Here is a 26553-nt window from a genome sequence, read left to right on the forward strand (position 1 = left end):
ATAACCTGAGCTGAAGGCAGACTCCTAACTGACTGAGCCACCCAGGCGCCCATTCTATACACAGTCTTTATAAACTCCAGATATATAATAGTGCCTTGTAAATAGTTGAGCATATTTCTTAGTCTTTGTCTTATTATTGTGCATTTTATTGTCCTATTCCTTCAGATGCAAGGCTGGCTCTGAAAAAATATATTGCAAAGGTCTCTGCAGCGGTTACAGACACAGAAAAGGGACCAGGGAAGCTCTTTAAGGAAGACAAGGTACTGCATTATGATTATTGTTTGTTCAGAAGTCTTTTGAGATTTTTGCCTTACATCTTTAATTTCTATACTAATGCTCTAGAGGTAGGTGGTGGTCCTTACTGCTGTCTTCTCCCTCCCTCCCTTCCCACTTTCCTCCTACCCTTCTTCCCTCCCTCCTTCCTTCCTTTGCTCCTTCCTTAATAAACAACTAGGAAGAAATAGACTGATAAAAATTAAATGAAATAATATAAAGGAGTGACATAGAGATGTATGCACTAAGTATTACACTCAACAACATGAATACTTTTTAAAAAAGATTTATTTATTTATTTATTGAAAGAGAGAGAGAGCACAAGCATGCATGAGCAAGGGGGGAGGGGGAGGGGCAGAGGGACAGGAGAGAGAGTGTTAATCAGACTCTGCATCCTGAGTAGGGAGCCCGATGCAAGGCTGTATCTTGACCCTGAGACCACCATCCTGAGATCATGACCTGAGCCAAAAATCAAGAGACAGGTGCTTAACCAACTGAGTCAGCAGGCACCTGAACATGAATACATTTTTAAAATATATTGTTGAGTGAAAAAAAAAAATCAGCAAAGACTACAGAGATTTTTATAAACTTCAAAAGCAAGCAAAATAAAACTATATGGTTTAGGGATACCTACATATAGGGTAAAACTATTAAAAAAGAAAGCAAAGTTATAAGCACAGATTGTCATGATCTCTTGGAGGAGGAGAGGGGGATGAATTATGGGCGGGGCACAGAAATAGAGTTATTCTGGCAATGTTCTACTTATTCTATTGATTAGTTGGGTCTACTGATACTCATTAAGTTTTGCTTTAAAACTTACATATATATCATATTTTAGTTTCTTTGTATATACAAAGAAATATATTACATATTCAGACGAGATCTATATATTACATATTCAAACTCTACATAATGATAAAAAAAAGATACACAAATGTAAGGATAGTTAATTGTAAAGCTGACTTCCCACATTTACCATATACTAAGTTCTGCATGTGGACTTGTTTATTGCTTTGGATATACACTAAAATAAAAATATATGTTCCAGGTACCAGAACTGTGTTTTGGTTTTAAATTATCTCTCTCAGGGTGCCTGGGTGGCTCAGTCGGTTGGGTGACTAACTCTTGATTTCAGCTCTGGTTGTGATCTCAGGGTGGTGGGATGGAGCCCCACATAGGGCTCCCAACTCAGTGGGGAGTCTGCTTAAGATTCTCTCTCTCTCTCTCTCTCGGTCTCCCCCTCCCCCTGCTTGGGCACACACTGTCTCTCTCAAATAAATCTTTAAAAAAAAAATTATCTCTTGCATTTCTGTGCAGGATATTCTGTGAATTCCCTGTGACTTATAATTCTCATGAAAAAGAATTAGCTATTGCTCAAAGTGTAATACATCCCCACGTCTGAGAACATGATAAATTACACATTTCACTTGTGGTTTGTAAAACACTTTACAAAATCTCTTATGAAACCAACAAAATATAGGCAAAATTCTATTAGAATAGCTATTTCAGCTATTGGATCTGGGAAACAAAAATTTCCTGCCACAGACAGTGCCTTGTCCAACTAGTTACTATAAAAAACTTTTTAAATTTCAGTGTTTAAGTATTTGGTTATTTGAACTAGAAAATACTGTGTACATATAGTAACAATTAGAACAAAATTGAAATGCCTAAAGCAAACTTAATAGCTTTCTCTCTTCCCATTTCCAGTCTTACTATCTTACCCTATGGTTCTGATAACAATCTTTTTTTTTTTTTTTAAAGATTTTATTTATTTGACAGAGAGAGACACAGTGAGAGAGGGAACACAAGCAGGGGGAGTGGGAGAGGGAGAAGCAGGCTTCCCGTGGAGCAGGGAGCCCGATGTGGGGCTCGATCCCAGGACCCTGAGACCATGACCTGAGCCGAAGGCAGACGCTTAATGACTGAGCCACCAGGCACCCCAACAATCTTATGTTAATTTTGCCATACTTGTCCTATCACTTATATAAATATATGTACGCACACATATGGTTTTATAAGGTTTTGTTTTTCTAAAAGTGGGATTACACTATACATATTATTCTTTTTTTAAACTACATATTATTCTTTAATTTGTTTTTTTTCCTTTTAATAATATATTATGGACATCTTTCCAAATCCACTTGATTCTACATATGTCTGCATACAATACTGCTTATTTAATAATATGGACAGGCTATGCAATAAATGCATTCATTTCTCTTATTATAAACCACAGAACAAGTAAACATCTTAAAGCAGACACCCTCAGTTTGTTGTGCATGGGCAGAAATAGCTTTGCAATGCAAACAGAGACGTTTTCAGTGAGGTGGAGCTCTTCTGGAATTTCTTGCACTTCCTCTCCTCTGAACCATCTGAGAGGGAATAAAATAGCATTGTCTGTTGAGTTGCATCCGGGTCATACCAACGACTTGTTCTTCTCCAACCTTTGCAAACATTTCTCTTTATCACAGGGCCCAATGAGACTAAAGAATTAGGGAGAGGGTGTACACTGGCCCAAGACTTCATGACTCTAGCTTATGAGTTTTATTATATACAACATTCTACTAATGTTAGAGCTGCTCTGTCCAACATAGCAACCACTAGCCATGTGTAGCTGTTTTAAGTTAGAATTAATTAAAAGTAAATAAAATTAAAAATCCAGTACCTCAATCAGACTAGCCCCTTTTCTAGTTCTCTATGGCTATAAATGTCAAATGGTGACTGGTTTGGACAATGCAGATAGCACATTTCCATCATCACAGAAAGTTCTGTTGCACAGTGCTAGTTTAGAGATACTATAGAGTTTTATTTTTCAATAAACAAGTAGAAAATAAACTCTTTGTTTCTGTCTCTAGAATACCATCCTCACTGCATGCCATGTAAAAAATGAGTGGTTGGAAACCCATTTGGAAGCTTCCATTAACGAGATTTTTGAACAGAAACAACAATTGGAAGATACCGTGACTCCTATCTTCACAAAAATGGCAACACCACGTAAGTTTTGGATGAAAATGGTTTGAATGTCAGAAAAGATGAAGATGAAGTTCAGTGTTGTTATTTCTGAGATACTCTGATTTTAACAATCTTCATTAAGTAGCCATTAACCTTTTATCAGCACATATACAAGTATGATATAACTCCCTAGGTTTATTACTAGTTTCAGTATTAAGAATAAATAAAAATAATAACTGAATTATTTCTATAGAGAATGTCTAATACTAATTTTAATATTGTTACCATTACTTGTTATTTAATTTTATATAATTTACTATGCCTTTGATTTTCAACTAGGAAGGCATGTCCTCCTAGGAGCTAGAGTGGCAGAATTTGAAAAAGCACTTTCAGTATTATAACTGCATTTTGAAAAGCCTGTTGGGGGAATACTATCCTGTTCCTGGGGAAGGTGCATTCAGAATCTTGGTGGCAGGCATACCTAAGAATTTTTAAAATACCGGCTTTATTGGGATATAATTCTTATACTATAAAATTCACCATTTAAAATGTACAATTCAGTGGTTTTCAGTATATTCACAGAGTTATACAATCATCACCACCATCTAATTTCAGAACATTTTACCACTCCAAAAAGAAACACCATTGGCAATCACCTCCCATCTCCTACGAGCCTCCGGCAACCACTGATCTTTTCTGTTTCTATAGATTTTCCTGTTCTGGACATTTCACGAATGGAATCATACAATCTGTGGCATTTTGTGTCTGGATTCTTTCATTTAGCATATTGTTTTCAAGGTTCCTCCATGTTGGAATTTGTTTCAATTTTCCTTTCTTTTCTGAATAGTATTCCATTGTATGGATTCATTCATTAGTTGATGGATATTCAAGTTTCCATGCTTTTGGCTATTATAAATAACAGTGCTGTGAGCTTTCCTGTACAAATTTGTGTGACTGCTTGTTTTCATTTCTCTTGGGAGAGAATTGCCAGGCTGTGCTTAATCATTTGAGGAACTGCTGAACTGTTGCCAATAAGCAATATATATGAAGATTCCAATTTCTCCACATCATCATCAACATTTCTATTGTCTTTTTAAAAAAAATTTAGCCATCCTAGTGGGTGTAAAGTGATATCTTAATGTAGTTCTAATTTGCATTTCCTTAATTACTAATGATGTTAAACATCTTTTATGTGTTTACTGGCCATTTGTGTATTTTCTTTGGAGCAGTATCTATCTGAATCCGTTGCCCATTTTTAAACTGGTCTTTTTGTTGTTGATTTGTAAGAGTTCTTTATGTATTTTGGAGTCAAGTCCCTTATCTGATATATGCTTTGCGAATGGTCTCTCCCATTCTGTGGATTATCTTTTTGTTTTCTTAATTGTGTTCTTTGAGACAAAAAAGCTTTAAGTTTGAAGTCCAGTTTATCTATTTTTCCTTTTGTTGCTTATGCTTTCAGTGTCATATCTAGAAACATTGCCTAATCCAAGGTCACCAAGACTTAGTCTTATGTTTTTTTGTAAGAGTTTTGTAGTTTTAGCTCCTTTTCTTTTAGCTCTCTGGTCCATTTTGAGTTATTTTTTATATATGAGGTGAACTCATTCTTTTGAATGTGGATATTGAGTACCAAAGACTTTTTTGTTTGTCAGAAGGGGCTCTGTTTTTTTCTGTCAGAATATCCCTTGCTGTCTTTCCCCGGTATATGTAGAGCTTATGCAGAGCACACGCTGAGGTCCCCTTAAGGGAGACAGAGGCTTTACACTGTCCTTGTCTGTAAGCAGCCCACCACCCAGTTTGTGAGTGAGGGTGCATACCTGAAAAGATAAACTCAGGGCTGTGTATATTCAAAGAAGCCTGAGTATGAAGAGGAAGCGTCATGAAGAAAGAGAAATTGCTGAAAGGATGGGGAGCAAGGGTGGGATATGAAGGGAATTCTGTAATGAAAGCCCAGTCTGATGATGAGAGGTTCAAACATGGGAACGGAGAAGTGGCCAGGATCCATCTGGCTGATTGTAGTTGAGTCTGTGAGGAATAGGAGAAGAGAAGGTTGGAAAGTTAACTTGCGCTCACTTCATTAAAAGTACTGAATTATAAGCTTAGAAGTTTGGTCTTTATTTCCAGGGCAGTGGGTTGCCATTTAAGGCTTTGGGGTAGCAGAGAAGAGGGATTAAGTAAGGGATAATACTATGGCTTTCCTTATAAAATGGATGAAGAAGAGACTGGAGGGAGTGAGACCATCATAGTCCAGGAGTGAGATGACTAAGGCCTGAATTATTGATGGTACAGTTTGGTTCCCACCATCTCCCACTATCTACCGCTGCTGTTAGCCTGGCCCATCACCCCTTCCTGCTTCCCTTCCCATCTCTGAGGAAGATCACCTCTCCCCCCAGGTCTCCTACACCCCCTCCAAGCACCTCAGTATCTTATACCTTCATATTATAGAAGTGTTAGATCTTGGAACCTCTGAAATGATCCCCTCAGTTTACAGTGAAGAAAGTGAAGACCAAAGAAGTTAAGCAGTTTATTCAAATTATTCTATTCAATAGCAGAATTAGGAAGAATAATACCGATTATATTGGAAATGTGACCTCATACCTTTAAATATTAAAAAAAAAAAAAAGGGTAGGGGAGAATTCTTGAATTGATATACCCATACCAAGGCTTCATTAATGACTGGTTCAGGCTGGGACATACTCATTTATTTCCTGCCAATTATTTTAAAAACTGGCTTCATTTTTATTTTATATGACAAGCTAATTAAGTGTAATTTTAAAATCTGCTTCCTTTCAGGTCAAGCGAAAAGTGCCAAATCTGTAGCCTAAGCCATGGTCAGAAAAGAAGTCAATCAAGATCATACCTTCTACTGAATATATATTTTATAAAAGACCACACTTCCTTCTAGTATTTATAAAAGCAAACTTATTCAATATGCCAGTTGAAGTAAAGAAAATCGATGTGAGGTTTTATAAAAAGGTTTAAGTATGAAATTAAATCACCCTTTTTAAAATTTTACCCTATTCAGCATGCTTATTTCCAGACACTCTGGCCTTGTCTCTGCTCCAAGTGCAGGTCCGTGTGAGTCCCACATGCTCTTTCCAGAGAGCACTCGGGTACGAATCACTCACCAAGGCTCTCTGGGAGCTCTAATGTCTATATAGGGAATCTAACAGTTTTCTTTGTAACTGAGGCAGGACATTTCCATTCAACTGAGGAATTGTTAAAAAAAAAGATGTATTACCTAGGAAAAATTTGTTCTCCCTCTCTCAAAAGGAAAGCTATAGAATGCCATTCTAGAGCAAGGAAATATTAAGAATGGTTTGGATCAGGGTCCTTTTCTTGTACAGCTATTACTTTTTACGTCCAAATTAAAATTTACCTGTGAGGTGGTATTTAGTCTTTTAGTGAAACCTTCATTTCTTTATCTTTAACCTCCACCTCCTTGGTCTGTCTCTCTACACACACACACACACACACACACACACACCCATATTTAGATTTCCCATATTCTGTAGGTTTGGCAATATAGATATTTCAGCGGGACTCCATGGTATCTTTCTTTCTGTTCTGTTTTATACTTTTTAGGTTTTAAGTATCACTGCTGGTTTCATATTAGTGATTTGGAATGTCGTTTTTTCCTAGTTTATCTGAAAGCCCCCGAGACTTCCATTACTTTTGATTTTGTGGAAAATTTTTATAGAAAGAACATGTTTTAAAAAAAAAACCCACATTCGGGGCGCCTGGGTGGCTCAGTTGTTAAGCAACTGCCTTCGGCTCAGGTCATGGTCCCAGGGTCCTGGGATCGAGTCCCATATCGGGCTCTCTCCTCTGTGGGAAGCCTGCTTCTCCCTCTCCCACTCCCCCTTGCTTGTGTTCCCTCTCTCACTGTGTCTCTCTCTGTCAAATAAATAAATAAAATCTTTAAAAAAAAACCAAAAAAACAAAAAAACCCCCCACATTTATTTGTTGTTCTTAATGACTTTCTTTTTTGTCCCACCCCAAAAGCTAGTTTTTCATTATAGAGGGGAAGGAAAAGAAATAAGCAATTCAGTAATTCCTTGTCAGTTGACACTTTCTCAGCCATGGTTTTGAGATAACACTTTTAAAATTTGTGTCACAAATTTTTAAGTTTTGAGATAATTTTTATCCATGAGCGATTGAGTTTCAGTTGCCTTCAGCAAAAGAACAGGGCAGTAACTGCCACTCCCCTTTGGTAGACCCAGTGGAGTCCCACGAAGAAGGATGTCTGTCTGTATTTGCTCAGTTCTCCTGCTGTGCGCTGCGAAGTCCGTTACCTTTAAGCACCACAGCAATTTGGGACAAGGCTAGTTGCCATTTTTACTGTTTCTGCTCTAACTTTCTGTTTTCTGAGCCTTGATCTTGAATATGACATGACTTCCCAGGCATATGGTCCTGGTAATTAGGGGAGGATTCTTGAATCTCACTTCAAAGATTCCTAGATAAGACTGAGACACTTGTGGAGATGCCTAGTACAAAATAAACCTCTCTCTCCTTTATTTGTCTTTCAATCCTTATCTTCAAACTTCTTGAAGCTTTTAATGTATATGGTCATGTTGTCTTCTGGAAACTCCTTGATTGCCACATTTTTGTCATTATGGTTCCTTTACCTTCTTCTTCTTCTTCTTCTTTTTTTAAATTATTTATGAGAGAAAGAGAGAGAGAGTGCAAGCACAGGTGGGGGGAGGGGCAGAGGGAGAGGGAGAATAAGGCTCCTTGCTGAGCAAGGAGCCTGACGTGGGGCCCAATCCCCGGGCCCCAAGATCATGACCTGAGCCGTAGGCAGACACTTAACTGACTGAGCCACCCAGGTGCCCCTGGTTCCTTTACTTTTTTAACAATCTCCTTTTCTAACTCCTTCACTAGTTTCTGTGGTCTGAATGTGTTTGTATCCTTCCCGCCGCCCCCAGATTCATTTGTTAAGATCTAATGCCCAATATGATAGTGTTAGGAGGTGGAGCCTTTGGGAGGTCTCTTCTCATGAAAGAGACCTCCAAACAGTTCACTTGCCCCTTGCACCATGTGAGGTTACAGTAAAAAGACAGCCATCTAGGAGATGGGCTCTCACCAGACACTGAATCTTCTGGTGCCATGATCTTGAACTTCCCAGCCTCCAGAACTGTAAGAAATAAATGTTTGTTGTTTATGAAGTACCCAGTTGATAGTCTTTTGTTATAGTAGCCCAGACCAAGACACCAGATCCTATTCTTCATCTTGCCTCCAGCAATGGAAACTTCTCAAAAGTCAGTCCTAGCTTACAATTTTATATATCAGGTATAGCTCAATAAAGCTGAAAAAAAAAAAGCCAATTCTGACCCTTGGCCAATCAGTCTGTAATTCTCCACCCCCTGGCCTTCTCTATCCCCAGTGTTAGGAAGATCTAATCCCTCCTTCTTTGGGGCACCTACAGTGCGAATAGCCACATATATATTATGTTTAATTGTTCACATGTTTGTCTCCCCATGTGAATTGTGAGCTTTTTGAGGGTAGGGGCTTTGTCATGTTTTTCTTCATACTCTTAGCCTGTAAGTTAGTAAGTTAATAAATAACAGTAGAATAAATTCTCTTTTGGTGCTACCTTATTCATGGAGCTCACTAGTCTTCATTCATTTATAGAACTTATTCACCTTTTCTAAAAACGACTCCTGAACCCTTCTCTGCGTATCTTGTTTGTGCCAGTGCCCCATTTTAACTCCCACTCCTCCAGTAAGCCAGCTGCATGCACACACAGCGTCATGACTATATATCTAGTTTCTCCTGTAACCTTCTATTTTCTGACCTTCACCTTGAATACCACACTACTTTGTAGTCATGTGAACCTGGTGATTACCAAGGGATTCCTGGATCTCACTTCAAAGATTCCACTGATGTGAGGATCTGAGTTTTGAGAGATACAGTACTTCCTGTGATCTGTTATTGCATTGAATTACATGCCGCAGATGTTATCTGAACACCCACAGAGCTATTTCAGTTTGCATACTAGTAAATTAAATCACATTATTTGAGAAGTGGTCAAGCAAAGGCTAAATTCAATGCTGTGATAAACTCTACATAGTGGTTCCTGAGACTTCTGTATTTTGACTGGAAAAATGTGAAAAAATGGAGGAGATTGAAATGACATCACTAAGAAAACAAGTACTATCTGCTTTCACTATAACTTAAAGAAAACATTTTAACATCAGAAAAGAAGGGAAAGTATGATTTCATTGTAAGGCTCTGCCCTTTAAATTGAATAAATTAAGCTTTATTATGGACTTTTATATTTTTCTCATTTTTCCATGTATGATGGAACTTTTGTCATGAATCACCACCGGTTTATGGTCCAGCCTTTGAGAACAACTGTCTAGACTGAGCTGAAGCAGGCAGAATGCTATTTAGGTTAACATGACGCCCCAAGTTGTAAAGGGCTGACGGTACACTCTGATATTTGATCTAATATGTGGTACATTATATTCTCCAAGTTGGCCACATCTCCTATGCCACATGCTCATCTTACAATGTGATCATGACCTTCCTCGCAGAGAGAGGTGGGTCTCTGTTCTCTCCTCTTCCATCTGAGCAGGCCTGTGACTATAGTGGAAGTAATACTACATGATTTCCGTAGATCATAAAAAGTGATGCAGTCTCCAGCTAGTTCTTTTGAGATGCTCAGTCTTGGAAACCAGTCTGTATGGAGAGACCCTTGTGGACAGAAACTGAGGCCCCAACCTGAAGCCCTGTCTGAGTTGCAGCTAGCAGGCACCGCCAACCTGCTGCCATGTGAGTGAGCCATCTTGGAAGTGGATCCTCCAATCCAGCCACTGCAGCCAGTGCTATATGGAGCGAAGACAAGCCTTCTCTGTTGAGTGCTACCAAAATTGTAGATTTCAGCTAAATAAATGATTGTTGTTGTTTTAACCTACTAAGCTTTGTGTCTGTTTGTTATGCAGCAATACATAACATACAAATTTTGGACTCTGGAAGCGAGAAATGGATATAACAAATCCTAAAATATGTGGTGTTGCCTTTTTGGGCCTGGGTGACAGGCAGAAGCCCAAAGGGCCTAGAGGAGAGTATCAGTGAAAGCCTGCAGAATGTTTAAAAGCCCCTAGGAGGTGACTAGTGGGAGTTTATAGGGAAGAGAGGAAAATGTTATTAGAAACTGGAGAAAAGGGGCCCTTGTTATGTGATGGTGGTAAGTTTGATCACACTGTTGTCTAAGTAATGAACTCAGTGATCATGCTAAGGATTTTTCTAGACAGTAGTCAAGTGCCACTTGGCTTCTTCTACTGGTGTGAAAGGAGAGAGATGAGCTGAAAAGGAACAGTTCATTTTTCAAATGAAAGTTAAAAAGTATAATGCAGCCAGTACTCACTGGGTTTGAAAATAAAATTGTTTCTCATGCCTAGCCTTTCTAGGTGGCAAAAAAGTCTCAAACTAAGAAATGGATTCTGAGAAAGGATAAAATCTCAGGTGGGATTTTGAGGTCATAAGACCTCAGAGATACCTAATGTGGTGCCTCCTGGAACTTCTGAGACTTGAGATAGGCTTTCTCAGTGCTTCTAGGAAGATGACCTCTGGCTGCTGTAGGCAATCATTGTCCTAGCTAAACCAAAATGCAAAGAGAATAGCTCTCTGTCAATAATGGTATATATTAAGCTTAGGAACCATCTAATTGGTCCTATCTGAGTCCCATGTCCATCCCTGAACCAATCATTGTATAGGGGGATGAGAAACTATGACTAACCAGCCTTGTCTCAGTCAGATAATATAATCTATTATGAGAATATGGGGTTGAGGGAAACACCCTGGGCAGCCTCTCAGCCCTCAGCTCCTAAAGCTATCATAGTCTACTCAGCTGGCTCTATGCAAAGTGGTGAAATACAGATTTATTATTGCTTTTCTTTAAGCTCTATGGGAAAGATTGTGATGTAAAGAAATTCAATCATCTCTGTATTTTAGTTATGTTCTATCTCTAGCAGAACTATGTGTAATCTAGAGCCAACTATGAATTTTGTCCGAGTTTTCTCAAGGTATGAGGATTTTTCTAAAAGCCATGGAGAATCTTGGGTGCCTGGGTGGCTCAGTTAGTTAAGCGACTGCCTTCAGCTCAGGTCATGATCCTGGAGTCCTGGGATCGAGTCCCACATTGGGCTCCCGGCTCGGCGGGGAGCCTGCTTCTCCCTCTGACCCTTTCCCCTCTCATGCTGTTTCTCACTCGCTCTCTAATAAATGAATAAATAAAATCTTAAAAAAAAAAGCCATGGAGAATCTGAATTTTGAAATGTAAGTCTTCACAAGACTTACCCATCGGGTCTAGATGACCCAAGTGAGTTGAGGGGACAGCAGGGTAGGAACTAGATAGAAGGCGGAAGGACATTACTCAAAATGATATGAAGCATTTTAGAGAATTCAAGGCGACCAGTGGTATAGGTAACATAAAGATGAAAATGGGAGAAAGAGTAGTGAACTTGGTAACTAGGAGAGGTAAGTAAGGGCACGGGAAAGAGTAAGAAATGGGTCTCTCAAGAGACAGCCTGTGAATAAGATAGATTTTTTTTTTTTTAAACATGATCCTTGGGATTTATGGCTGAGTGGTTTAAAAGACCCGTACCAGACAACAACAAACTGTTGAAAGCAAGTATTTTGGACAATGGTGTATGAGTACCAGTGGTGGTTGCTGCAATCAGGGCCAGACATAGAGCTGTGACTAAAACTCTTTAGTTTCAAGTAGGAATTGGGACTTTCATTGGTCAAAGTTTCTTTGATATATAGTGATGGCAAAGATTGATGATAGACTTAGTAATCTCACTGCTGTGGTGCTATTCTTGGTGCCCTGGGGAAGAGTGTTAGAGGAGTATGACATAAGAATGGGAGAGTAGAATTTCATTGTCACAAATAACCTCCTTGGAAAGAAACCATAAATTATTAACAATGTTCATTTGTTTAAATTTGCACTGTGTTTTTAGTGATTAGATTTGAGGCAAAGAAAATCAGTTAAAACAGTTGTTGGTATAGACACAGCTTGAGCATTAAGAAATGCAAGCTTCCCTGGAACTGGATCACTTAGCTGCTTCTGGGTTGGGGGTGGGGATGTTGTATATAGCCAATCAGAATGAAAGTAAGTTGGCAAGCAACCAATGGGAATTAGGCATGGAAATGACTTTGGGTGTGATATCAGTTGGCAGTACCGTCCCTGGCAAACAGCCACAGAGCTGAACATTGTTCTTCGTGATTTTCAAGAGCCTTCATCTTGATTTCAACTCTGAACCAGCTTAGCCTTGGAAGATGGTATCTCTGGTCTTGGTAGTTTGGAGAACCTGATTTGAGAGTGATGCTGTAGTGACAGGTGGGGATAGCAGGATGTGAGGATGCCAAGGACCTGAAGGGCTATTTGAGGGACAGGTGAAGTGATTTGAAGATGTAGCATCTTGAATCTCATTTCTGGCCCATTTCTGCTTCACACCAGAATCATTATCTTGTAGACCAAACAAATGCAAAATGAAGAACCAAAGGTTAACTCTAAATATTATTGGGGATACTTCAGGAACCTCTAGGAATTCTTAGGTTAAGGTTAACTGCAAGGAAAAATAAAACAGAATGAGTCCTTCTCAGGACCACCACATAGATTTGTGCGGGCTGTGTTCTGCACAAGGGCACCAGCTGAGGGTAGGTACTGGGGCTGAAATCAAACCCATTATTTATGTGCCAAGCCATGTGCCCTGTATTCAGGAAGGGGGACTTTTTCTAATTCACTTAAAGGCACCATATGATAAAACCTCAATTTTAGTATTTTCCTTTGTTTTTAGGTTATTCACCCCCCTCTCCATCCCGACCTTATCTGGTGTGACTCAACTTTGACCTCATTTGGATTTTGGATTTGGAGGGGCCCAAGAGAGGGAAAAGGAAACATGGGATTGAAATAGTAAAGGGGAATTCCAGAATGATTTGCACCCATAGAGGAAGAGGTCCCCCTCAAAAAGTTCAGTTGATCAAATATTATGGAGAGCCTATTATGGGCCACATACTGTGTGCACAGCCTTAAGGAAAAATAATATCCAGCCCCGACCCTTGAGAAACTCACTGTCCAATGAGAAAGGCAAACACACTACTAGATCATACAATGATTAAGTGCAGAAATCAGTGCAGTCGCTCTCCCATATATATGTAGAAATGTGAGGAAGAAACACTAGCCCCGCTGTTGGTGTTCCTATAAAATGCTCTTCGAGCAAAAGGTAGAAAAGAAGGTATCCATGTGTGCCCTATGGCAAGACGAGATGTGCTCAGATCTGAGTGTGGTAAAATCTTACGTAGAAAGAACGTGGATGCACTGAGACCTGGCAAGTCTCATTTTCTTCTTTTTGCGTATTAGAACAGGTTAGTCTGTGGTGGTGAAGATAATAACTCACATACGAATTCGTCAAGTTACAACTGAGAAAGCCATGTCAAACATGAACTCTTCCTTCTGGATGCAAGGAGAAGGTAACAGACCTGACTTGCTCTGTGGAAGTTCAGCTGGCTACACCGTCAAAAGTGGACATTTCATAATGCTTGTGTGTTCCACTATTGTTTTGGGAGGTAGGTGGTTGTTTCTGAATTTCATCTTTCCTCTGCCCTCTGAGCCTTTCTCAGTGCAGAAAGCGATGGCAACATCATCAAAAGAAGTCCAGTGAGATTGTAAGATGTGAGTGAACGCCAGCAATGTAGCTTCATTTAATTATCAGTAGTGTCTACACTATGTTCCTTCCTTCAGTGGCATGTGCTGAGCACAGAAGAGGGGTAGGCGGAAGGGGAATTAGACAGTCCTTGACCTCAAGGAGTCCTCTCGCTGGGGAGATGCGTAAACAGTAATTACAATGTAGTGGGGTTAGTTGAACTGTCAAGTTGTGGTCCAGCATCTCTGGTAATGAGCAGGAAAGCCTCATGCCACCGGCCTGCCAGGCTTAACCTAACCAACATGTATCTGGGATGAGGGGAGGGTGATGGGGGCAAATAGGACCCAGACATTTGTTTCACAATTTGCACAGTTGCTGTCATCAATTTTGCCCATTTTATTATGGCTTTGGTGTGAGTTTACTTCAGGGACCATGCCATGCACTCCATCCCTAGTGGGAACTTAGGAGAGACTTCACAAGTAAGGGCCTCTTCAATGATCATTAAGAATTCAGTAGGTATGGTGAATGATATTCATGCAGATGAGACACCAGATTAAGAAACACAGGTACTTTATTCCCCAGTTCAACGCTAGTGATTAGGGAAAAGTTTCTAGTCCTCTTTAAAACTTTTTTCTTTAAAATCCTTTCTGGAATTGGGAAGACTATAAAGAAACAATGAAGCAAACACTCATAAAAACTTCTTCAATTTTACTTACCAGAGTGAGTAAAATCACCTTCTCTGGGGTGAGCCTTTAAAACACACACTAATGGCCCTGGTCCCCTGTGGTACTAGGAGGTGCTGGTGACCATGAATTTCACCAGCTCTAGATCCTTGATGATTACGTGGAGATAAGTACTCCAGCAGTAAAGGGCATTGCAGAAATAGTTCGAGAAACGTGACTTTAGCCCCACACAAAAGAAGTATTCAACAAATATCTACTGATTTAGCTAGAAGACAGGAAATGCAGAATCTGGAATGGCAGTGAATCTTGCCCTAGGCATAAAGTAATTGGATTATAGTCCATCTATTGCTTCTGGAGGGAATGAACTGAATAATGTTGGACAGAGAAGAGTGGCAAGGCAAGAAAATGCATGTAGGCAGAGAGTAACCCATGTCTTCTGTGACTTGTCTGGTGAGGACAGTTTTCCCTATAGTTAGAGCTCAGTTGAAAGTATTTCTGGCTTTTAGGAAAACTATAGAATACATATTGCTCTAGTTATTACCAATAAAAGGTGTGCTATGTAGATACGAAGTTTGGCTTTTCATAATTCCTCATCCTCAGATCCATAGGGAGGACACTTGTACAGTGATCCTCATGTGCCCATCGGTGGGCAAATGGGAAATTGTTGGAACTTCAGTATTTTCCAGATTCACCTGTGAGAGAGGCTTCATTATGTGTGTCTGAAGAGACAGCATTTGTAATAGCTGTCAATTGTTTATTCATAATGATGTGACACTCAGGAAGTTTCAAATTAAATAGAGAAAGGGGATAGTAAATGTTTCGAAACTATACATTATGTCTAAATAACACATGGATTTCTTCAGGATTTTTGAGGACCTGTTTAAAGAATTCTGAAGTCACTGTCTTGATAATTCTTTCTGTGGTAGGATTTGTGATAGGACAACTGGCTCACAATTCTGTGGAGGTAATGTATGTATAATAAATTAGTAAATTAAAGGACAAAGACCCAAAATCAAGGTCCACTCTCACCCCTACCCCTGAATGTATGGAATTAAAAAAAAAAGTGAGGGGCGCCTGGGTGGCTCAGTCGTTAAGCGTCTGCCTTCGGCTCAGGTCATGGTCCCAGGGTCCTGGGATCGAGCCCCGCATCGGGCTCCCTGCTCTGTGGGAAGCCTGCTTCTCCCTCTCCCACTCCCTCTGCTTGTGTTCCCTCTCTCTCTGTCTCTCTCTGTCAAATAAATAAATAAAATCTTAAAAAAAAAAAAAAAAGAACATTAAAAAAAAAAAAGTGAACAGCTGGGGTGCCTGGGTGGCTCGGTTGGTTAAGCATCTGTGATGCTTAACTCTTGATCTCGGGGTTGTGAGTTCAGGCCCCGTGTTGGGCTCCACGCCCAGCTTAAATAAAAAATTAAAAATTAAAAAAAATGTGAACAGCTACTGAAAAAAATTCCTCTGGTATTATAAATTTTGAAAATGAAAAACCATACAATAAAAGAGATATAAATTAGAGGCGCTTAAGATAAAACACTAGTATGGAAGTAAGGAAAATTGGATTGCATTCTTGGGTTCCTCATCGTCTGCCTTGGGAGCCTCACTCTTGTTTCTTTCCCCTGTCCATATACGGGCTTCATCCGTGCTATTGTCTGCAACAAAGGCAGCTGTTACTGTCATAATGAAACATGGTTACTCTTTCCTAACTGCTAGATTCAATGCAAAATGTGTCATATAATATATAATACAGATACAAGAAAAATTTTATTAATTTATTAACTCTTGATTTCAAATGCATAACAGTGTGATCAATAATGATTTGTCTCCACTCATTCTTTTTATTTTTTAAAAATGGAGATGATGCTTGTATCTATCTAGGATTTTAAAAGCCTCTTGTTACTCTTCCGAAACACCCGAGTTACTACTAACGTCATTTGAGTGTTTACTATGTGCCAGGCTCGCTTTAAAGTGTTTTGTGTTTATTAGTTTATTAGCTTATTATTAATTCTTTTTCTCCAGTGAAATATGGAGCTGTTTAATTTTAAAAATGTGTTTTATTTGAGTATAGTTGACATACCATGTTACATTAGTTTCAGGTGTACAACATAGTGATTCAACTTCTCTATATTTTATGCTATGCTCAACTTATTAATTCTTGAGTTAATTCACTCACCTTCACAGAAACCCAGTGGAAGGAGGTATTCTATCCCATTTTACAGGTGAGGAAACTGAGGCACAGGGAGGTTAAGTAACAAAGAATAAAATATTAGTTGAGCCAAAAACTTTAGTGTACAACCTTCATGATTTATGTCTTATATACACAATATGTGCTATTAGCTGTGTTATTTTTCTCTACTTGATTCACTGAAGGACTTTATTATTTTCTTTAAAGATTTATTTACTTATTTGAGAGAGAGCGAGCGAGCGCTGGGGAAGTGCAGGAGGTGGGGGGGGGGGGGCAGAAGGGAGAGAATCTCAAGCAGACTTCCAGCTGAGCAGGGAGCCCAAACCGGAGCTCAATTCCACAACCCATGAGATCCCGACCTGAGCCAAAACCGAGTCAGACGCTCAACTGACAGCCACCCAGGTGTCCCAACTCACTGAAGGACTGAAATGAAAAATCCTAAGCAAATGTTTGTGAAATCACAAGTACTTGTGCAAGTTTCTCTTTTTCTGTCTTAATGCAAATTAGAATAAATATCTAACAGTCAAATAAAAAAAACACTTATCTGTGAACACCTGAACTCCTGTCCGAGATTACCAGTGGCAGGGGTATCACTTGTGAAAACACTGATTACAGTCTTACCACAAACGATGTTTGTGTAGCCCAAGCTCACAAAATTCTCGGGTGAATAGAGGACTGTACATATAACTCATCTGGACAGTCAGATCAAGAAATCTACAAAACCCTGAGGACTGGCCTCATAGATAATTGCTCATTAGTTGCAGATTGGAATATACTAAAACTTACATTGATTGATATAACACCAATTTCTAATACCTCAAATTACCTAATACTAATTTCCAATACCTCAGAATGGCAGCCAACTAATTTCTTTTTTTGTCCTTGTTAGTTTAGGTGTACCAAATTGTCTATCCTCTTCTGAGAACACCAAGTTTTTCACTTTATTGTTATTTTTCACCTATAATTATATTTATGGCTGCTTTGGATGTGGACTTTTGTATCCTCAAGAATGTGTTCTGGCAGGTGAGAACAATTTTTAAAAAAATTATGATCACTCTTGCTTATTTATGTTAGCAGACAATATGTATGTCTATAAAGAAGATTAATCATTCATAAATCTCACAGTTTAGTTGTTCTATCCTCCTTATTCTGTGGAACCACTATTAAAAGGGAGTTGAGGGGGAGAGAGAAGGAATAAATATTTGCTGAGTGACCACCGTGAGTAGGCACTGAGTAAATATCTCCATTTTATATATAAACAAATTGCAGCTCAGCGGTCACAAACAAGGCTGATAAATGGCAGAACCTGGATTCTAATCCCACATCTGACTTCATCTCAACTGTCTCTGAAGGTTTGCCCATTTTCACTACTAGGATTGTTTTATTTGTGGCTTCTCTCTTTTTTTCTTAATCATGCTTGCCAGATGATTTTATTTTCCCTTTCAAAGAACATTTTATTTTCTTTAGTTTTATTCTGTATTTTTTCTAACATCTTGACTTAGATATTAGTTGGTTGATTTTTAGCTTTCTTATTTTTTGTATTTTGTACATTTAAGGTTTTAAATTTTTCTGTAACTACTCTTTTAGCTTCACCCATGTTTTGATTTTTAGTGTTTTTTGGTTTTGTTTTTATTTTTTTAGAGAGAGAGCGGGAGTGCATGCGTGCCTGCCTGCCTACACACATGGTGCAGGGGAGGGGCAGAGAGAGAGTCTTAAGCAGGCTCCACACCCAGTGCAGAGCTGCAAGGGGCTTGATCTCTCAACCCTGAGATCATGACCTGAGCCGAAATCAAGAGTCGATGCTTAACCAACTGAGCCATCCAGGCACCCAATGATTTTTAGTGTTTTCATTACATCCCAAACCTACGTAAAATTTTTACTATACTTTTTCCTTTGACCCATTGATTATTTTTTCCCCATGTGTGGAAGAATTTTGTTTGTTTTATTTATTATTGAAGTACAGTTGACATACAATATTATATTAATTTCAGGTGTATATCCTAGTGATTGATAATCATATACATATGAAATGCTCACTATGATGAGTGTAGTCACCATTTGTCATCATACAAAGTTATTACAATATTAATGACCATATTCCCTATGTTGTACTTTTATCCCTGTGACTTATTTTATAACTGAAAGTTTGTACCTCTTAGACCTCTTCTACTATTTTGCCCATCCCCCCACCCCTTTCCCCTCTGTCGACCATCAGTGTGTTCTCTGTATTTATGAGTCTATTTCTGGTTTTTGTTTATTTATTTATTTATTTTTTAGATTCCACCATAAATGGAATCATATGGTATTTGTCTTTTTCTTACTGACTTATTTCACTTAGCACAATACCCTCTAGGTTCATTCATGTTGTTTTAAATGGCAAAACTTCATTTTTTATGGCTGAGTAATATTCCTATACACACACACACACACACACATATATACATATACCACACAGAGGTTTTAGTAAACAGCTTTGTATATATATATGCCACATCTTTATCCACTCATCTATTGATGGACACTTAGGTTGCTTTCATATCTTGGCTATTGTAAATAATGCTGCAATAAACAGGGATGCATATATCTTTTTGAATTAGTGTTTTGTTTTCTTTGGATAAATACCTAGAAGTGAGATTACTGGATCTTATGATACTTCTAGTTTTAGTTTTTTGAGGAAACTCCATATTGTTCTCCACAGTGGCTGCAACAATTTAAATTCTTACCAACAGCACATGAGGATCCTTCTTCTTTATATCCGTTTCAACACTTGTCATTTCTTGCCTTTTTGATACTATCATTCTGACTGGCGTGAGGTGACATCTCACTGTGGTTTTGATTTGCATTTCCCTGATGATTTGTTATGTTGAGCATCTTTTCATGTGTCTGTCGGTCATCTGCATGTCTTTGGAAAAATGTCTATTAGGTCCTTTGCCCATTTTTAATTGGATTATTTGCTTTTTAACCTATTAATTACTTAGAGGTTATTTTAAAATTTCCAAATATGTTTTATTATTTCTTTTATCAGATTGTGACCAGAGAATGTGTTTTGTATATCAACTCTTGTGATTTGTGGAGATTTGCTTTGTGGCCTTGTACTTCAGTTCCCCAGAATGTTCTGTGTTTGCTTTATAAGAGTATATATTTTCTAATTTTTGAGTTCAGGGGTCTAAATTCGTTCAGTAACTTATTTTGTTTATTATGAAGTTTGGTCTTCCATATCTTTGCCAGTATTGTTTTTCAACTTAATACAAAAAAACTTCCATTATAACTATGGATTTATCAGTTTTTCTTTGTGATTCTGCCAGTTTTTACTTTACATAGATAGAAACTCTGTTTTTAAGTGCCTACAAGTATTGTTATTTTCCTAGTTATTTTTTTCTCATTATCTAGTTACCCTTTTATCTCAAATAATGCATTTTGCCTTCAGTCAATTTCGTCTGGTATTACTATAGGCATACCAGCTTTGTTTTGCTTAGTATTTGCCTGCTACAAGTTTTCCATCCTTCCACTTTCAAGATTTTTGGGTCCTTATGTTTAGATGTCTTTTTTATAATATATAGCTAGATTTTATTATTTTATCCAGGTTGAGCATCTCTGCTGCTTTAAAAACTAGTTTAATATTTGTTGTGGTTAAAAATAGACTCAGAAAAAAAAAATAGACTCAGAAGGGCAAAGGATTTGAACAGATTTGAGGCACCAAGGAAGATATGTGGAAGAAAATAGTGTTTAGAAATATGCTCAACACCATAAGTCACTGGAGAAATAGAAATTGAAACTATGGTGACATGTACCACTACATATCTACTGGAATGGTAATAGCAGCAACAATAACAAGCCTGATAATACCGAGTGCTGGTGAGAATGCAGTGAGAATGCAAAATGGTACAGCCACTTTGGAAAACAGTTTAGGAGTTTCTTATAAAGTGAAACATACACCTGCCATATGACCCAGCAATTCCACTCCTATGTATTTACTGAAGTGAAATGAAAGCTTGTTTACACTAAAACCTCTGTGTGAATCATTTTTATAGCCGCCTCATTCATAATCTGTAAATTCTAGAAACAACTCAAATGCTCTTCAGCTCATGAATGAATAAACAAATTGTGACACACCTTATAATGCAATATTACCCAGCAATGAAAAAGGAGCATTAAGGGCCACAACATAGAAGAATTTCAGGTGCCTTATGCTAAGAGAAGGAAACCAGACTCAAAAGGCTACCTATGTATAATTCTATTCATAGACCTTCCTTCTAGCAAAGGCAAACCAGTAGGCTTGGAGGAAAGATCATTTGTTGCCAGGGACTGGGGAGAGGGAAAGGAATTAACTACAAATGGTCGACATTTATTTGTTTATTTTTTGAGACAGAGGGAGACAAAGAAGTGGGGGGTAGGGGCAGAGGGAGAAGGAGAGAGGGTCTTTTTTTTCTTTTAAGATTTTTTAAATTATTTATTTATTTGACAGAGAGAGAGAAAGAGAGAGCGAGCAAGGGGAGCAGGAGAGGGAGAAGCAGGCTCCCTGCTGAGCAGGGAGCCCTATGCAGGGCTCGATCCCAGGACCCCGGGATCATGACCTGAGCCGAAGGCAGCCGTTTAAACGACTGAGCCACCCAGGCGCCCCCGAAGAGAGGATCTTAAGCCAACTCCACACTGAGCATGGAACCCAATGCGGGGCTCCATCTCATGACTTTGAGGTCACAACCTAAGCCGAAACCAAGACTGAGATACTTTAATGGACTGTGCCACCCAGGCACCCCAAGGACATTTTTTGAGGTGATCTGTTTTGTTTCTTAATTGTGGTCATGGTTACATGACTGTATGCATCTGCCAAAACTCATATAACTCTCTATCAAAAGAATGAATTTCACTGTATATAAATTAAAAATAAGTTTTAAAAAATCAAAAGAAATAGGGGCACCTGGGTGGCACAGTCTACAGTCTTAAGTTGGTTAAGTGTCTGCCTTCGGCTCAGGTCATGATCCCAGGGTCCTGGGATTGAGTCCTGCATTGGGTTCCCTGCTCGGTGGAGAGCCTGCTTCTCCCTCTCTCTCTGCAGCTCCCCCAGCTTGTGCTGTCTCTCTGTCAAATAAATAAATAAGATCTTTAAAAAAATTAAAAAAATAAAAAATCAAAAGAAATAGATTTGGATTTGTTTCTCAATATAATTTTACACTTTGCCCTTACCATGCATTTCCTTTGCTTCTTATTCTTTCTTCCCTTCTCAATCAAGTCGATTTTTCAGTTGTCTTTGTCCTTTAATTCCTTCTTCTTGTTTAAAAGTTTTATATTCTATTTCTATTTTTGAGGCAGACACTGCTGATTGCCTATCTGATATGCATTCTCTCTTTCTTTCTCATTAACATAAACTTACTAGATTTCGCTTGGTATGGTAGTGGGCCCAGTGTGAATTATTCTATTTCCCAGCAAGTGGTAGCTGTGTAGCCTCAGAAGAGAGTGTGGCTAATGAAATGTATACAGACATCTGTTGAATAAGGCTTCTAGAAAGCCCTTAATAAGAGGGCCAAATCAGCCAGCATGTCCTCTTTGCCCTTTGTTTTACTTCTCTTTCTGCCTGCGCCCTGCAGATCAACACTGAAGAAACCAGGCAATGTTTCACAAAGAAGCAGGAAGAATTTGCATTCCATTTTAAGAACATTTTGATGTTGGGACCTATTAAGCTGGACTAGCAATAAGAAATATTAGTGAATTGTTCTTGTAACAATGAGATAGAATCTCTTTTGTTTGGGAGGGATGGTTTCTTTGAGGCAGGTAACCTAGAATACCTTTTGAAATTATTTTTTCAGAGTAATCGTATAAAGTAACTAAGATCTGATTCTTCCGTAAGTAAATGCAATCATGCCATCCTTAAATGTTAAATTAATACTGTGTTATGAATTGGTTTCACAGGTCTTGTTAACAGCATTAATTAGCTTTGTTGTGGCATTCATCATAATTGGATATGTGGTTCTGAAATTCAATAGAGATTTGTGGGATTTGCAGTCTTCCCTACTCTTTAGCATGACCCTTGGCATGACAGATCCTGTTCATTCTGTGAATTCACTGAAAACTATTGGTATGTCAGATTTATTTCTCTCTCTCACCTTGAATATATAGAGATAAATTATTTTCTTTTGATCTTGGTGAGGTTTTTTTTTTTTTTTTTGCATGATTTGTGCATCCAGCAGAGTAGATATTTATGCTATTTTTCTTGGAGATGGGGCATTGATGGACTTGAAAGATGCAATGCAAATAAGGCAACCCAAGACCTGGGATAAATAGCACCAATTATAATCTCAAATAATTTTTTCAAGAATAAAAGTAACCATTCTAGAAGGTCATAAAAATTAGCATTCTTTTTCCATTCCACTGAATTCTAAGCCTCAAGGTAGAAACTCTGCCCTACCCCAGTGAAACTTTTCCAAGGCCTTGCTACCTCTTGTTAGAACTGCCTCCCTTTTGATGTGCACTCCACTATTACTATTTAACATAGTACTGGAAGTCTTAGCCTTAGCAATCAGACAACAAAAAGAAATAAAAGGCATTTGAATGGGCAAGGAAGAAATCAAAAGTTCACTCTTTCCAGATGACGTAATACTCTATGTAGAAAACCCAAAATACTCCACCAAAAAATTGCTAGAACTAATACATGCATTTAGCAAAGTTGCAGGATGTAAAATCAATGTGCAGAAATCTGTTGTATTTTTATACACCAATAATGAAGCAGCAGAAAAAGAAATCAAGGCATTGATCCCATTTGCGATTGTACCAAAACAATAAGATACCTAAGAATAAACCTAAACAAAGAGGTAAAAGATCTGTACTCTGAAAACTATAGAACACTTATGAAAGTAATTGAAGAGGACATAAAGAAATGGAAAAACATTCCATGCTCATGGACTGGAAGAAGAAATATTGTTAAAATGTCTATACTTCCCAAGACAATCTACACATTTAATGCAATCCGATCAAAATAACACCAGCATTTTTTGCAGAGTTAGAGCAAACAGTCTAAAATTTGTATGGAACCACGAGAGACCCAGAATAGCATCCTGAAAAAGACATACAAAACTGGAGGCATTACAATTCCAGATTTCAAGCTCTATCACAAAGCTGTAGTCATCAAGACAGTATGGTACTGGCACAAAAACAGACACATAGATCAATGGAACAGAATAGAGAACCCAGAAATGGACCCACAACTATATGGTGAACTAATCCTCAATAAAGTAGGAAAGGATATACAATGGATAAAAGACAGTCTCTTCAACAAATGGTGTTGGGAAAACTGGACAGCTATATGCAAAAGAATGAAATTGGACCACTCTCTTATACCCTACACAAAAATAACTTCAAAATGGATGAAAAGACCTAAAAGACAGGAAACCATCAAGATCCTAGAGGAGAACACAGGCAGAAACCTCTTTGACTTTGGCTGAAACAACTTCTAACTAGACAAATCACCAGAGGCAAGGGAAACAAAAGCAAAAATGAACATTGGGACTTCATCAAGATAAAAAGTTTCTGCACAGTGAAGGAAACAATCAACAAAACTAAAAGGCAACCTATGGAATGGGGGAAGATATTTGCAAATGATCTATCTGGTAAGGGTTAGTATCCAAAGTCTATAAAGAACCTAACACCCAAAAGACAAAAAATCCAGTCAAGAAATAGAAGACATGAACAGACATTTTTCCGAAGAAGACATCCAGATGGCTAATAGGCACATGAAAAGATGCTCCATATCAGTCATCATCAGGGAAATACAAATCAAAGCCACAATGAGATACCACTTCACACCTGTCAGAATGGCTAAAATTAACAACACAAGAAACAACAGGTGTTGACAAGGATGTGGAGAAAGGGGAACCCTCTTACACTGTTGGTGGGAATGCAAACTGGTGCAGCCACTCTGGAAAACAGTATGGAGGTTCCTCAAAAGGCTGAAAATAGAAATACCCTAGATGCAGCAATTGTACTACTAGGTATTTATCCAAAGGATATAAAAATGCTGGTTTGAAAGGGTACACACACCCTGATGTTAATAGCAGCACTATCAACAATAGCCAAACTATGGAGAGAGCCCAAATGTCCACTGACTGATGAATGGATAAAGAAAATGTAGTATATATACACAATGGAATATTACTCAGCCATCAAAAAGAATGAAATCTTGCCATTTGCAACAACGTGATGGAGCTAGAGTGTATTATGCTAAGTGAAATAAGTCAGTCAGAGAAAGACAAATATAGTATGATCTCACTCATGTGGAATTTAAGAAAGAAAACATGAATTGGGGGGGGGAAGGATAGAGGGAAATAAACCATAAGAGACACTTAACAATATAGAACAAACTGAGGGGTGCTGGAGGGAGTTGGGTGGGGGGAATGGGCTAGATGGGTGAAGGTATTAAGGAGGGTACTTGTGATGAGCACTGAGTGTTGTAGGTAAGTGATGAATCACTGAATTCTACTTCTGAAACCAATATTGCACTGCATGTTAGTAAGTAAAATTTAAATTAAAAAAAGATAAAAAAACACACAAAAATTTTAAAAATATATACACTAGAAGAAGAAGAAGAAGAAGAAGAAGAAGAAGAAGAAGAAGAAGAAGAAGAAGAAGAAGAAGAAGAAGAGGAGGAGGAGGAGGAGGAGGAGGAGGAAGAAAGAAGAAGAAGAAGAAGGAGAAGGAGAAGGGAAGGAAGGGGACAGGGAGGGAGAAGGGAAGGGGGAGAGGGAAGAAGAAGAAGAAGAACTGCCTCCCTTTTGGTCTAGCTAACCTTAAGCAGGTAGTGGAAGGGGGTGTAGTTTATTTAAAAGAAATGGGTCAGAACATAGTTGGGCAAACATGTTCAATAATAGCTTATTCCCAAGAGGGTTTCGGGTCTTGCAGTACTTCCCCTCTTATTTGGTAAAAGATGATTTCACTCTGAAATATCCCCCTGTTGTCATGTTTTATTAACACAGCAGTAAAAACATGAAATGATTAGATGCTATGGTTTCTGTTTTCGACTCGGAAATATTTTTCTAACCAATTTTAATGTATTTATATTTAGTGGAATATATTGCCTTATGATTGGAATGGGAAACCTCCAACCTTGCCTGCAAGTGGGATTCCCAATTTTACACCCATTTATTTATTTATTTATTTAAGATTTTATTTATTTATTTGACAGAGAGAGACACAGAGAGAGAGGGAACATAAGCAGGGGGAGTGGGAGAGGGAGAAGCAGGCTTCCGGATGAGCAGGGAACCCAACGCCAGGGCTTGATCCCAGGACCCTGGGACCATGACCTGATCCGAAGGCAGATGCTTAACACCTGAGCCACCCAGGCACCCCTTTAGACCCATTTATACTTGCATTTGGGAAAATGTAAGTTTTAAGACACTTTTGGTAGTGATATCCTAAATTGTCATCTTTCTCAAAGAGTCTGATCCTGTCCTCTTTTATTTCTCTCTCTCTTTTTTAAGTACAAATTATTTTTCCTATTTTTCCTTCATCTGCCTTTCTCATTTAGCCATTTGTATTTGCCAGTTGTTTTATGCACCTCATTTTTTTCCCTGCTCCTTTTCCTGAAATCTCTTGACTGTAAGTGGCTATAAACATTATTTATTGCAGTTTCTATATTAAATTTTTTTTCAAAAAGGAAGTATAATAAAAAGTTTTCTATTTCTTTAAAAGAAAACTAGTGAAGCTATTTAGCTCTTAGTTGATATTTTCTTTATGTCAATAATGCTCAAGGTGGTATGTGGATTCTGGATCCAATAACATTTTTTCCTAATAAATTTGACTCATTTTTAGCGGGGATATCACTCTTATTTAT

The 26553-nt window shown here is 38.3% G+C and overlaps 2 protein-coding genes across 2 annotated transcripts in view; both read left to right on the forward strand.

Moving 5' to 3' along the window:
* The window catches only part of ANKRD45 (ankyrin repeat domain 45), a 48895-nt gene extending 38791 nt beyond the window's left edge, over positions 1–10104 (forward strand). The window contains exons 3-5 of the mRNA XM_045876170.3: positions 166–260; positions 3129–3267; positions 6016–10104. Coding sequence (XP_045732126.1) covers positions 166–260; positions 3129–3267; positions 6016–6047 — 266 coding nt within the window. The 3' untranslated portion in view covers positions 6048–10104. The remainder of the gene's footprint in view (positions 1–165; positions 261–3128; positions 3268–6015) is intronic.
* Positions 10105–13670: 3566 nt separating this feature from the next.
* The window catches only part of SLC9C2 (solute carrier family 9 member C2 (putative)), a 103098-nt gene continuing 90215 nt past the window's right edge, over positions 13671–26553 (forward strand). The window contains exons 1-4 of the mRNA XM_064595527.1: positions 13671–13797; positions 15421–15521; positions 17628–17756; positions 22641–22806. Of these exons, the coding sequence (XP_064451597.1) occupies positions 13671–13797; positions 15421–15521; positions 17628–17756; positions 22641–22806 (523 nt within the window). The remainder of the gene's footprint in view (positions 13798–15420; positions 15522–17627; positions 17757–22640; positions 22807–26553) is intronic.

The sequence above is a fragment of the Mirounga angustirostris genome, unplaced genomic scaffold, assembly GCF_029215605.1.
Source record: "Mirounga angustirostris isolate CCGP_5_RB_7025 unplaced genomic scaffold, mMirAng1.0.hap1 SCAF_6, whole genome shotgun sequence".
Classification (NCBI taxonomy): Eukaryota; Metazoa; Chordata; class Mammalia; order Carnivora; family Phocidae; genus Mirounga; species Mirounga angustirostris.